The 14,431-nt window shown below is 40.2% G+C and overlaps 1 protein-coding gene across 4 annotated transcripts; it reads right to left on the reverse strand.

The window, feature by feature from the left end:
- On the reverse strand, positions 1–12,421 carry tbc1d17 (TBC1 domain family, member 17). 4 transcript variants are annotated; one of them, XM_084071311.1, is made up of 17 exons: positions 12,320–12,421; positions 10,627–10,722; positions 9,709–9,786; positions 9,478–9,592; positions 9,085–9,268; positions 8,771–8,882; positions 8,317–8,499; positions 8,056–8,181; positions 7,853–7,956; positions 7,665–7,759; positions 7,438–7,554; positions 6,906–7,006; positions 6,009–6,108; positions 5,225–5,322; positions 4,468–4,584; positions 3,007–3,093; positions 1–1,099 (listed from the first exon to the last, which is right to left on the reverse strand). In XM_084071311.1, exons 1-17 carry the CDS (start codon positions 12,344–12,346, stop codon positions 950–952), a joined length of 1,890 nt encoding a protein of 629 aa, XP_083927437.1. In that variant the 5' UTR covers positions 12,347–12,421; the 3' UTR covers positions 1–949. The 4 variants fall into 4 exon arrangements, 3 of the variants coding, with proteins under 3 accessions (XP_083927437.1, XP_083927436.1, XP_083927438.1); XM_084071310.1 differs by having other exon boundaries at positions 8,765–8,882; XM_084071312.1 differs by having other exon boundaries at positions 8,765–8,882; positions 12,335–12,373.
- Positions 12,422–14,431: the final 2,010 nt, after the last annotated feature.

The raw sequence follows: 14,431 nt of genomic DNA on the forward strand, positions 1-14,431 counted from the left end.
TTATGTAAGATTTAACCATTTATTTGGTAACAATCGGTGAATGAAAAGGTAATGACATAGAACGGGTAAGTACAGAAAGGCTTGTCACACTGCATGTAAAATCTATAAGGCATGCAAAAATTGCATAGGGCTGGAATGGCATACAGTACTACCAACACGTTGTCAGTGAGTTTATCCTTCTTTTTTTTATCCCTTTTGAGTGAGAGTGGCACAGGGGAACAGAGAAAAGTTAAACAAAGCACGGAAGAATACATGGTGAATTTGAACACAAGTGACAATCTCACCAAGGAGTATGCAATGATAAAACAATCAGGGTGTACATAAAATAGCAGCATCATACACAAAAGAAGAGAAAAGGATGGCATAACTCCCTCACAAACAGAGGAAGATGGTTACAGTTAACGCTTCAATGATAAGAGGAAAACGTATACATATGCACATAACAGAAAAGCACTGCAAATACAGCTATAATGCTGAAACATTCTGGATAATAATAACACATTCATTAACATACACCGGAAAAAGCTTCTTCTCTCACCCAACAATGCCCTCTGTCTGCTACAGTGGAAATTACAGCCTCGGAACAAGCATACTCAACTGCTCAGGGCAGTGTGATCGGGTTTCCTCATTTATCCTAGCCTCACGGCGGCCATTTTTGCTCCTACGTCATGTAGGAGCATATGGGCCGCTGTGTGAATATGGTCAATTATCAACACCGGCATTCCAGATATCCATAACATCATATATTTCTTCATATATAAACATATTCCATACGTCCATGATTCAGTGCTTTCCCCCCTCCATACACAGTAAAATCCTCTGTGTTAGTTTGTCCACTTGCAACTCTGCGAGTGTACAAATGCAACCAAATGGACCCATAAGGGTTTTACTGTGCATCAACGGAGCACTTATTCAGCCTTAAGGGTAGGTAAGGGGGCGGGACCATAGCTCAATGGGCGGGATGTGGCGATGATGCACTGCAAGCTCCTTCTGCCTGATGCTGTGTCTCATGCATTTCAGAGTCTGGACTTGTCTCTTCAGAGCTGGAGGGAAAGGGAACGTAGAGTCCTAGAACCTCCTGCACCTTGACAGGCAGCTCCTGGGAACAACACAGAAAAGAGAGTGAAAGGTGAATGTGGGACATGTGATAGAGACGAAGGAAAAGCAACAAAAAGGGACGGTCATAGCTGAATGGGTGGAGAGGCCGTCTGGGAATCAGAAGGGCACCCTATGTCTATGTGTCCCTGAACAAGACATTTAACCCCTAACTGCTCCCGGAGCTGTATTAATAGCGCCCACTGCTCCTAATAGTTAGGATAGGCTAAATGCCTATGAGGACACATCTCGTGTATGTGCAAATGTACTGTGATAAAAATACACCCCCCTTTCCCTTTCCCCAACAGACAGGCAGCAATAGATAGAATATTGTCGCTGTCGGGTGGAAACCTTGTATGCCCAAAGCCATTACCTTTCAGGAAATGGAAAACGGAACCTGTGTTCAAATGGATTAACTGTAATTTTCCCCTCTTGTCAAAAGGAGTTGTTCAACTAAATACAAATATTTTCTATCAACATTTTCGACAAAATCAAAAAGATCTCCATGAATTCAAGGCTTCATGAGGTGTGTAATTGATAGAAAATAAGTAATTCTTTGGGTGAACTACTAATTCTTATAGTAGTAGAACTAATTTAACCCCCTTGTTTGAGCCGAATCTGGGTTGAACGAGATTGGTGGAACTCGCTCTGGCGTTGTGCCTGTGTGCGTCTTTAACGTTATTGAAGTAGTTGACAGGTACATGGGTGTCTCTGTGGTGTTGCGTATCTTGAAGACCAGGCCAAGTTGCTGTACTCTGTCCTCTACCCCGAGCCATCCCACCCTAGCATAATGAGCAGGGGTTAAGTGAGTTATAGGTGTTAACTAGCTGCCAGTAGTTCTTTAACCAAGTATACTGTATTCTTTGCATTGTCCTGTCAGGTATCCCAAGTACAGAACAATACATACGTATCTTAGATATTTCATATCCCATCTTAATATCTTTATTCAACACATACATTATCGCAATATCTTTACATTTTCTTACAGTTCAACAATATACAGTATGTTCATGGTCTGCATCTATGTGCCTACACAACCTCCAGCATGTTTGTTGAACAGATAGAAGTCTCCTCCTAATCTTTGGAAAATATCTAACAATATTCTTACAACATTATTCTGTGCACTCACAGCACTGTATTTTACCTACATGTACCATTCTGCATGGTATGAATCATTTTCACCTTAAGCTAACTTATTTTTAATATATAGAGTACATGTTCCTCTGCATGCCATCAAACCATTTTCTATTTTCGTACAAAAATAAATCATGCTTCTCCAGAACATATTTCTCATATCTCTCCATTCTGAACGATTCTCAAACCTGATTTATGCAACATGAAGATATTCTTTGAGACTTGACAATTCTTTGTCTTTGGGGAGCTGCAAGGTTGCATATCTAATGCTAGGTGTCTTAACCCCCATATGTATGGGAGGCCAATGAATTCAAACGCCTGGCCTAGATAGACACCACCACATATCCAACCCCTCACGCGATCCAGTCAGCAGCGCGTGCCAACGTAAACAAACCTATTACTGCCACAAAAATACAGCAAATACAATGAACACAATTTATCTGCTGAGTCAATCACCTTGAGAATAAAAATGTGTTCTCTACTGCAATTTTCTATTGTTGGTGGTGCAGCTTCCATTTTGTATGTATCACTGATTGGGCCTTTAACATTTAAACAGTGTTAAGAATATGATAAAGAGAAAGATGCTTAGAAGTAACTAGTTTGGGGTGAGGGGAGATTCCTTCTCTGATGTAAGTTTCTCCAAAGTACTATCCAAGGAGATAAAACATTAAAAAGAGATAAGGCAGCTGTCAGATGGACCTGTACGGGTCCATGTACACTCTCAGAGTACAACCTACTGTCTAGTTTGTATAAGAAAGCTTGTTGGTCAATTCCTACCTTACAGGTGACCAGCTGTAGGTAGATGGCCTCTGCTCCAATGAGTACAGTCTGCAGATCCAGCTTCATTGTCAGTTCATTTATGTGCTGTTGATGGGAAATTATAAAAGGTGTTAAGTGATTAAATCTGAGGAAATCTTTACTTGTTTGCAAGGTGGATGAGTCCGGAGGGGCTCGTCTTATGGCACAAGGGCACCTTTTATGATTCAGCAAATTCCATTTAAGGGGCATGAGCCCTACGTTGAATTTGTAGTTTGTTAAAAACTACAGTAGTGTGGAATCATGGCAGGCTAGTAAGAAAAGTAAGCTGCAGTTAATAAAATTAATAATGGGTTTGTTAGATCTACTGTAGGTATGCCACTGTGCAAGCATAGACAGTAGTGAACAGTGTTGTCAATGCACATTGGCACACATAATGGCACATTATTAATCTATTAATTCATTTATTTTGATGATATAACAGACCCATAATAAAAAAAGAAATGTATACTTCCATTGATTTGAAATTTTTGATGCGCTACCTTTTGGGGATTTTTTCTATTCCTACTTTTTGTATATTGGATTTTGGGTCTAGCACTCCACTGAGAAAACCCATTGTTGATGTGCAACCTCTTTTTCTTATTTAGACCCATAATTCATTTGATTAGCTGCAGCCGTGCTGCTTACATCACGGTGTACTGTAAGGTCAGTCTTATGCTGCCTGCCATGTATTTACTCTGCTGTAATTTGGACTGAATTGAAGGGTTCTTTAATAACAGTTTTTGTGCTATAAAGGAAATTTATAATATATTATGTAAATATAAACAGAAATTGAGCCATATTTCAAAGCTTTTACATCCATAAAATGACATGCATAAGTTCATGATGTGCCACCAGCTGTAATCAGCTGTCAGACTGCTGATTGAATAATTGTTTTTAATCAGCCACGCATTTCTACACACCTATCACAGCTCATTCTCATAAATAGGCGGTCTATTAAAATATATGGCTCCCTCGTCCTCCTACATTGGATCTCACACATGCTGCTGCTGGCTAAGGTTTTCCTCCACCACCCCAGCCTCCAACTTTCAAGTTTCGAGTCTTGCATGGCTCAAATGTTTAACTGTAAAGTTAAACTGAAATTCAATTTTTAGATATTTTCAGTTTAACTTAGAGCCAATGTTTTGTATGGCTGTCAAGTAAACAGAAATTCAGTGTTCTCTTGAGTTAAAATGAATTCAATGTCTTGCTTTGGGCCCGCTCTTGTACACCCATGGGGGGGTTCCGCATTGCGTTCCCTGATTTAGCTTAGCACGCTGCTTGGCTAATTCAGGGAACATCTAAAGAGCAGAGCTGTAGTATAACACTGGATTTCATTTGTTGCAATAAATGGTTAAATCTAATATATGACGTGGGTGTTCCTGTCTTCCTCTGAATACAAAATAACTCAAAGTAAACACCCACCCATCATCACAGACACACCTTCAAAATGGTATTGAAATCATGATCAGATCCAATCAACTCCCCTCGCTGAGATACCAGAATGGAACAGGCTATCAGCAGGTGAAAGTTCTCACAGGGCAGGCGGGTCCACATCACCTGAGGCACAAAAGAGCATGTTTAGCTATTTGATGAATGACGACAGAGACTGTATGCAACAGAGACTACACAGTGAAATCCTAAATTATCCTTACTAGGCCATTTAGTGGACCCTTTTGGTGGACACAAATGGACCTTTCTGAGTCCATTTAGTTCAATTTGTAGCCTCTCAGAGTTAAGTTTACTCTGTATAGAGGACTTTACGGTCTATAGATTTATGGCTGCAGCATGCTTTTTGCGAAACCAAAGTTTTGATAACATAAGAACAGAATTACATAATTGTGGAGAAAACGATGGCTATGTTCTTTTCACCACTTCTTGCACCTTAGAGATATTTTAACTAGCCAAACATCACCGCAGAGACACTAAAGCAAACTTGGCGTGTGATTGGTCAGAAATTCAAGGTGCGGATCCAGGTGTCAAAAATGTACATTCCAGCCAACTAATGTTCAGCATTCCACAATGGAAACATGTCCCCAGGACTTTTTTGTGTTCCTTTTAGCCTTAATGTCTGACTGTACCTCGTGCTGTTTACATTTCTGACTGATAAAGTATTCAACCAATCAAATTCATTTGTTATAGTATGCTGCCAGCCTTTAAAGTGCTTCAGAACATGTTCAAGTAGGCGTTGTAATCTCACCTCCCACAGAATAAGAATGTCTTCAAAGGAAAACTCTCTCTTGAACCAGATCAATAACCAACGGAAACAGAAGCAAAGAGAGCCGCTGTCCTGGGAGTCTGATGGGGGCAGAAGGACAAAACTATTACTTTTCTGATTTCAACAGACAGATACAAAATGGCAAGACGATCACAAAAGGCCACAAACAACAAGCTTTGCCTGCACTGTGAAATACTGATGTTCCATTTACTGTAACTCTCTGAGAGTGTACATTTGTAACCAAATGGAGCCAGACGGCTCCATTTGGTTACATTTGTACAATCTCAAGGTCTTTACACACCGGGAGCATTTATTTTGTGTGATGAATTCTGATGAATTTAAACTGCTGTTTGTGTCAGGAGTACATCCACACAGAATATTACGTGGTGATAAAGCAACATCGTTATTTTTCAAAAAAAGAATAGAAGCATCAAACTGTACGAATGAAGCATCACCAATTACTTGTTTGATAAATATTAGCGACGCATTTTCAGATTGTTTATTCGTCACACTCCCGCCGTGTAAGTAACTTCAGAGTTACAAATGGATGAATTAAGTGTTCTACTGTGACTGAGGTTGACCAAATGAACGCTGAGACATGTTAAAAATATCCATGTTGGATAACGTGGTAACAAAATAAATAATCTTGAATTTTGAGCTCACCTTAAATGGAGTAATAATTGCAGGACTAGACTAAACTAAAATGAACATTGGTCTGTGATAATGTAGTATGGGACAACTTAATACATTGTATTTTCTCACACACCCAGGTAATCACACAGTTCTGGGTCCAGAGCTTTCAGCAAGATGCTAAGCTGAAGGAGCTGCTTTTTCATGGCCTCCTGAGACTCTTCAAAGTTATTACGCTGTGGAGAGGTTGAAAGAGAGACACGTACATCATACAGTGACCTGTGGTCAGTAGTGTGAACACTTAAGTTAGTAGCATATCACATTACTTCACCTTTACACCTAGCACACTGCTCAGTGTGTAAAAATAAACTATGAACAACAATCAGATATGGCTGACAAAAGGAATAAACCCTGGACCGTAGTTTAGTGTGAGATATTCAACTACAAATTTGGTTAAAGGGGGTGTAATTGATATTTGTAAATAAGTGCTAAATAGCGATATATTCTGATAACAATCATTGCTATAGAATGTTTGTTCAGTAGCATCTTCAGTGTAAATAAAATAATTTTTCATGTCGGCTCTCGGGATACCAATTTTATCCAATCAGGAGAAAGAACTCAGCATACAGGATAATCAAGTAAAACTGTAACTGGAAGTGATGAAACAAAAAGCATTAGCAGACACATTTGCAAGTGTAACACTATAAAAGTTAAGCTCATAAATGATCTTTGTGGGGTTCTCTCTCCTGATTGGATAAAATTGGTGTCCCGAACTGAAAAATCTATTTTGTTTAGTAAAGAGCTAGAGAGAAGGGGAGACTGTTGTTACTGAACTAACACTATATCAGTGATTACTATTGGAATATAGAGCTTTCATTTTTTTTACCAAAACATATGACTTAAACGCCCTTTAACAATTGGTGCATTTATGCCCCATTCAAAGTGAAACAACAATACCATATCTCACTGACGGACATCCATGTCAGTCAAAAGTGTAAATCACTGATGAGATTTTAGCTTTGTTAAGACTAACCACTAGATTCATGAAGCCAGTCAGGCACCAGAAGGACTCCACCTCATTCTGAGTAACAAATAGGAGGGGTGCCAGGAGGTCACTCATTCCCTGGACATAGCCTGGAAATTACAGGAGACAAAAGAAAGGTAGCATCTGTGTGTGACATTCACTTACTGTGTGGTAACAATAATACCAATAAAATGCATTCATATAGTAATGGTTACAGAGTAAATAGTAAGTAGTATAGTTCAGCAAAACATATGAAATAATACAATTTTAGACAAAACAATATACCGTAATTATAAGACTTAACGTGCATAAAATAAAGCAATAGACACAATCACAGCACATATTAATTACAATAAGTCTATAAAATGGGTTTTGAGAGGTGATTGAAGATAGAACTGACATTGCTACACTAATCTGCAGGTAGGCTGTTCCAGAGTCTAAGGGCCCTTATGGTAAAGGGTATGTGTAGAATTTAGACTGGAAGATCATAAAAGTGCGATTATGAAATGAAAATATTTCACAATGAAAAGAGTTGACTTACCAAGATCAAAGTTGTACATGCAATAGGTCATCAGAACATCATTGAGGAGAGTCAGTCCTGGGTTATCGTTCCCAGAGAAGAAGGCGTTGTGTCTGTCTGTCCTACTCACATCTCTCTCTGTCACATAATATCAAATGTAGAAATTTAACAACACATGAATGTTCAAACCAGGAAGCTGACCAATAAGGAGGCACATGCATGTTTTTTTTATAGATAGCAGTCCTGACCAATGAGGCTTCGGTATCCTCTGAGGAGGGAGTTTCTCATCTCCTGCTCTTCGCTAACTGACTTCCACTGCACCTTCATTCGGAAGTATTCATCCCTGAGGAGACAAGAAAGGCAGGAAAAGAATCAACTACCGTGTGATACAGCTATCATACCAGGTGAAAGAAGTGTACTGTGATAAAATACTGACGTCTTAACCCTCAGAATGTCCTCCCTTTCCTTGAAAGTGCTGTTCCATGGATAAAAGCCCAGGAGAAACTTCCACACATCTTTCCTTAGGTTTGGCGTGATACCCTGGAGGAAATGTCAAAGGAACATGATATTAAAACAAAAGAGTAGATGGCATGAGATAGCTTCTATGGGAGAGAGGTGATATAACATTTACAATCCTACCCCTCGGAACACTAGTTCTTTGATTCTCTCTGGGTGCTGCACACGGCCTTCGGCATCCAGAAACTCCTCCCATTGCTCCATTGGTCTCCCCCGCGTCACCTCCGGTCTGGGACCAAGCTCCGCCCCCTGGACGAGACAAACAAACACATTTTGTTTATGGTATAATGCTGTATATAATCGTGTAATCTCCATATCTGGTATAGTCACATGAGTATAGATAAATAGCTCTGTAATCTGTAAATTATCCTTTTGGATTCTTACACAAGTGATGAGTTCAAATCCAGGCTCTTCATCCAGTGAGGGCTGCACACTGGGGTCCTGATTACGAGGGTGGTGGTGGTGGTGGTGGTTGGAGGAGTCTGGAGGACGAAGGGCCCCCCGAAAGAAATTGGTGACTTTGGAGAATCCACCAAAGGTAGTGGCATAGGGGTCTTGGATAAATCTCTATACCAGCCAGAGAAAAGAATTACAAAGAAACAGATTAAAATGTGCCATCTTCTCCCCTACCTCCTTTCTTTGAAGACAATATTTTAAACTAGGGATACAAAAACACACACACACACACACACACACACACACACACACACACACACACACACACACACACACACACACACACACACACACACACACACACACACACACACACACACACACACACACACACACACACACACACACACATATACAAACAAAAAAAGAATAACACCTGTACCGAGACTAGATCAGCGCCGCCATCATCAAAGAGCTGTAGCTCATCAAACGACTGTGAGAGGGCGCCTGAGTCATGGGGATAGGCAAGGAAGACCCTCCCATCAAGTGGCGACCTAAGGATAACAGAAATACATTATACATACACATAGAAACTGCACCAAAAAAATTAGACGACAAAACATTAACAATCATGTGATAGTGTTCCAATCATGTGATGCGTCAAGAGGGACACATCAGCTCTGCATAGAAGTTGTCTAGCCATCTGGCATGTGATGTATATATATATAGACCCCAAAATAAAATAAAAAAGCTTACGGAGACAGGATGATATAACGCTGCAGGGCTCTTAGCAGCTCCCTGGTTCCGCCTCTGTGGAAATGCAGAGGAGGGAGTGGGTGACCCCCCCTACTGGTCAAGACCAGGAAGTTTCTCCCCAAGGTGAACCGTGACCTCCTAAGAGAGTACAGCTCGGTGACGGGCAGCGAGAATGACCACTCACCTGCGAGACATTTAGGTTGTACAAAGATAACCAACATTATTTGCTTTATGTATTGTTGCTGGCTTCCTAAATCAAAACATAAGTTTCATCTTAAAATCTGATGAGCATAGTCTGTCTGATTCATATTTTATAGCTTCCCATAGTAGACTGAAAAACAATCCTTCCGCACACGTGATAGTAGCTATTTGTGACAATATCTGAAAACATACCTGTGTCTTTGGCTGGGACACGTTCTCTATCTCCTCTCTTCACCGTGCTGATGACTGCCCAGTCTGGTTCATACCCAGGGTCAAAGTTGGTATCCTCCTCCCCTCCTTCTCCATCCTGAAGGGTACAGAGTTGGTACTGTATGTGTGAATATGTTTGACTCAAAAAAGAGTGCCCGGTATTTCTGTCCCCCCCCCCCCCCCCCCATGAGCATCAAACAGACATCTGCTTACCTTTTTTGTGTAGAATACAGCGGGGGCACTTCGACCTGCATCTTCTAGGGGGCTCCACTCTAAAGCTGGCTCCCCACCCTAAAGACAAATATTTCGTCCAATTAGCCTAACTGAAAAAACAAATATTTTCAAGGTATGTCTGCTGTATTAGACAGTACAGTGGAGCGAGGAATGCTGACCGTTCTCAGCCTGGACATCCCCTCTTCTAAAGACCACCCTCTAGAAAGATATGCCCCCCCCCCCACCTGCTTTAACTGCTACTATCCCCTCCTGTTTTACCACTGTTCTGTTTTGCCACTATTATCTCTGGGGACACAGTACAAACAAGTGCAAAGGGGAACGTAGTATATATTATCTCCTTCTGTGCATACATTATACAACAAGCACAATAGTTCATATTTAAGTCTTTAGACATATCCATAGCCTTTACTGTATTATACAGACTGACTGTGATTACCATTCACCATTGCACATACTGGCACACCAAGTGTGCATTCACCGTATCCAGAGTTCTACTGCATGGTTCAGTTTATCACCACTACTACTGCAGCCACTCACACTCACACTCTCTCTCTCACACACACACACACAGACACACACACACACACACACACACACACACACACACACACACACACACACACCAGGATTACAGCCTCGCAAAGCTAAGGTTGTACTCCAAGTACAAGAATTGTCCCGCCTGCAATGCTGACATAGCTGTTTTGTATGTGCATGTGACACTAAGTTTCTACATTTATCATTATCTATACATTCATAATTTACTGTACACATTTTAAATATATATATTTTCACTATTCACTGTAATGCACCAATCTCAGAGACAAATTCCTGTACTATGTGCAAACATACCTAGCAAATAAAATAATTCTGTTTCTCACTAGTTTCACTGGTTCTTACCCGCTCCACAATGCGGATGAACCCAGGGATGCTTGTGTCCTGGTTACTCCTCTTGGCGTTGGTGTGGAGGTACACTCCTTCCTTCTCAAATATCAGCTGAGGAGAAACAAAGCCCCACTTAAATGTAAAACAGCGGTATCCATTAGAAATGGTAAATTCACATTCATGGTGGCCCGTTTCATTTCCAGTTACACTAGATTCCTGTGGAAGGAACAGGTGGGGCTAGTGGGGCTTTGTGCTAAAGTGTGTCTATGATGGTAATGACACTGGCATGTGTTACATATAGCAGTGATTCTCTGTGGCAGCAGTTTGAGGTGGGAACTTGAATTCTGCAATGACTTGATACAGTATATTAAATTAATACACATTGGTCTACTGTGTGATCAATTGGTCAAGTTGATTGTGGGGTATTCAACCTCAAAAGCAGGGCATCAACAAGATTTGTTTCTTTTTTATTGCAAGACATTGACAGAAAGTAGCACAAAATATGTCTATGGTGCATTTTTATAAAACAAAAACTTGACATATACAAAGAGGATAATCCAAGCTTTCCATACAGCTGCAAATATTGGTGAGTTTAATGTCGTTTAATACAATCAGACTTTTCTGTTTGGATTAATGGACTGTCAAGGGTTGGTATTGCAACTCTAAATGCCAGATAGCATTATCATCTGAGTTGCTTGCGGCGGATACAGATGGGCACTAGGGACATCTGGGCACCTCGATGTAAAATTGTCTATTTTGTCCAAAATGTTAAAACATAAAATATTAGAAAAATTGTGTTAAGTAATGTAAAGTACACAGGATGTGAGCATGCACGGTACATCATTATCAACTTAATTTTATCCTTCAACTTCTTGTTCATGCCTCAAAATGACTGGATAAACAGGTTGTGTATAAATTTGAAGCAATTGTAGAAATATTAGACCTTATTGTCGAATGTTTAAGCATGTTCTAATCATCTATACTTTACTTAAAAACATTTTCCTAATATTAAATGTTTTAACATTTAGGAAAAAATAGCCAATTTAACGCCGAGATGCCCACTCTTCCTTGGTGCCTACCTATCCTGTTGCTCAGTTGCGGCTACCCCTAAAGTTATTTCCAAACATTAGTCACATGAAAGTGAGTCACCTGAGTCATGCCACCTGGCCTGCGTGGGGATTTACCATTGCTGTGTTTAGAACACCAGCCAGCCCAAACCAGCCATATGTGTAACGACATATTTGAAGGATCATTATTTTTTTCCCAGGCATTATGTAACAAATAGACGGATGTGTAAAATCATGATCAAGTGGACAATTTGTGTTTCAGGGCAGTCGCTCAGGACAAGACGCGATCGGATTGATGGTACACAGCAATGGTGGTTCCATTATCCGTGTACTATCATTAGGCTAAGATCTGGTGTTTATATGGACACCCATCACAGTGAACGTTATGTAATACCAACTGTCCAAATCGAATTTCCAGCATATTCTGAGAGATGTACCCGTGACTGTTTTTGCTAATGTAGCGTTAAGCTAGTTTACAGTGTGTACATGTTAGCTCGGCTAGTTCCGTTGGTCTATTAAACACATTAAATGACTTTGAAGCGGCGTTGACATGACCACCTAAAAGCTAGCAACGGGTGCTAACAAAGTTGACAACACTTTTAAAGAATAAAAGCTGCCAATATGATAACATAGTTAGGTACCTTGGGGCAGTCTACCTTTGGCTCCATTCTTCTGTGGTCTCTGTTATCTGTCGATTTTTCCAAAACAAATGTAACGTCACAACGGTCACACTTCCTCCCGGAGCGAAGCTCCGCCCCCAGCGATGCCGCGCCCCCCCAGTGAGGAACATCAGTCACATGTTGTTGACCCTATGGTTACAAGCATTGGTGGAAGAAGTACTCACTTTTTTTTACTTGAGTAAAAGTATCAAAACCACAATGTAGAAAATACTCCGTTACAAGTAAAAGTCTGGTATTCGGAATTTACTTGTAAAGGTACAAATGTATTGGCATAGTACATCATGTACTTTATGTGCTTTTTTCCTGCAAACTTCTAAATAAAGTATTCAATCAATCAATCAAACAAGTGCTTCTCAAACATTTTTGTCAAGGACCCCCAACTTATATATACTATATATTATACCCCCAGAATACAGGATTTGTATATTAAAACATTATTTAACTTAATAAAAGGTTGTTGTAGATCAGCAATTTCTTTAACAGCCACGTACGGTACAAAATAGGGTTAACTTGGTTAAACAGATTGTGATGCTATAAACACATTTTGCAAGGGACCCCAACTACTCCTGGGGGTTCCCGGACCCCACTTTAAGAACCACTGGCAGTGTGTTAATTTTGACAGCAAATTCTGATTCAGTCTTAGTCTTATAGTCTTTTAAATAACACAGTAATTAGTTTTAGTCCTATTTTAGTCTTCTGAAATTGTTCAGTCTTAGTCTAGTCTTAGTCAACTAAATATCAAAACCTTAGTCTTTTAGTCTTAGTTGACAAAAGTAACACTGCCTGAGTGGCAGAACAACTTAAACTATACTTAACTACTGTGTATTATAAAAGGAACAAGTGTATTTCCTGTCAGTTACTGATATTCACAAACACTGCAAATGAAATATACTTGGAGAAGACTTAAGGCCTAAAGTCATTGGGTCTCCTGTTGCAGGGTTGCACCTACTGCATCAATCTGGGTCAGACTCGTCAGAATCTGTTTATGAGAGATTATTAGTAGGCCTACTGCTAGCCATTGATCACAAGACGGTCATCTGTCATGACCGTCATGGGTGATCTTCAAAATAATGTTTGCACTTTTTCCCTTTTTAGTTCGTACATCTACATAAACGTTCAAATTTCAAATATAAAGTGCTAATCCCATGGCCACGGATATTATAATAATATATGGGCCCTTAGAAGTACCCGTATGTTCTGTATTTTTCAATAAAAAGCATTTTAATCCAATCAATGGCCATTTTCTCATAGATTTATAATCTGTCAGAGTGCAATACACCTCCCAACCGATAAGGTCACCTAGTTGAGGCAATACAGAGGAAACTGGTCACCGATCGATCGGTTTAAAATGCTTTTTATTGAACAATACGTAATATACGGGTACTTCTGAGGGGCCGTACATAATTGTAATATCCGTGGCCATGGGGAAAGTACTTTATATTTGAAATCTGAACTTTTATGTTGATTGGACTCCCAAAGAAGAAGAAAAAAGAAGTTCCATCTGTCACTCAGAGTTAACCATAGACTGTGGAGTTAATTGACCCAAAGGGTCCATTTGGAAAGGAAAGCCTTCATCAGTGTTGCCAGATTTTGTGTGAGAAATAAGCAACCAGGTCTAGGGGACTCCTCTGTCTATGGGGGGAGGGGGGGTTAGTGCTCTAATAATCAATGAATGCATCAGAGACAGCAATCACTTTGATACCTGTCAGAGAGGGGAGGGTGTGTGTGTGTACAAACAAAGATCTGCGATCTTACCTAGTATACCTTTAATATATCTATAGATACTGCAACTGTACACAGGGGCGGTCTTTGCACTAGGCAAGGTTATAGGGGACCGCCTGGGGCCTAAACAGTCAGGGGGCCTCATGAGATTTACCGAAATTATTATTTTTTAAATATAAATAAACCCTAAAAAAATCCCGCGTGAAAATGCCACAACAAGACCGCTTATTTCATAAGCTTCACTTGTGGCTCCCTCAGACTGCAGTGGTCTATTCTATAGCCAATTACAAGCTGAGCTGCCCAGAACGTCAGGGCACATTCTAGGAAATAAGCGCACTGCTGGTGGGTGTG

The sequence above is a fragment of the Gymnoscopelus microlampas genome (assembly GCF_963454915.1).
Source record: "Gymnoscopelus microlampas genome assembly, chromosome: 11".
Classification (NCBI taxonomy): domain Eukaryota; kingdom Metazoa; phylum Chordata; class Actinopteri; order Myctophiformes; family Myctophidae; genus Gymnoscopelus; species Gymnoscopelus microlampas.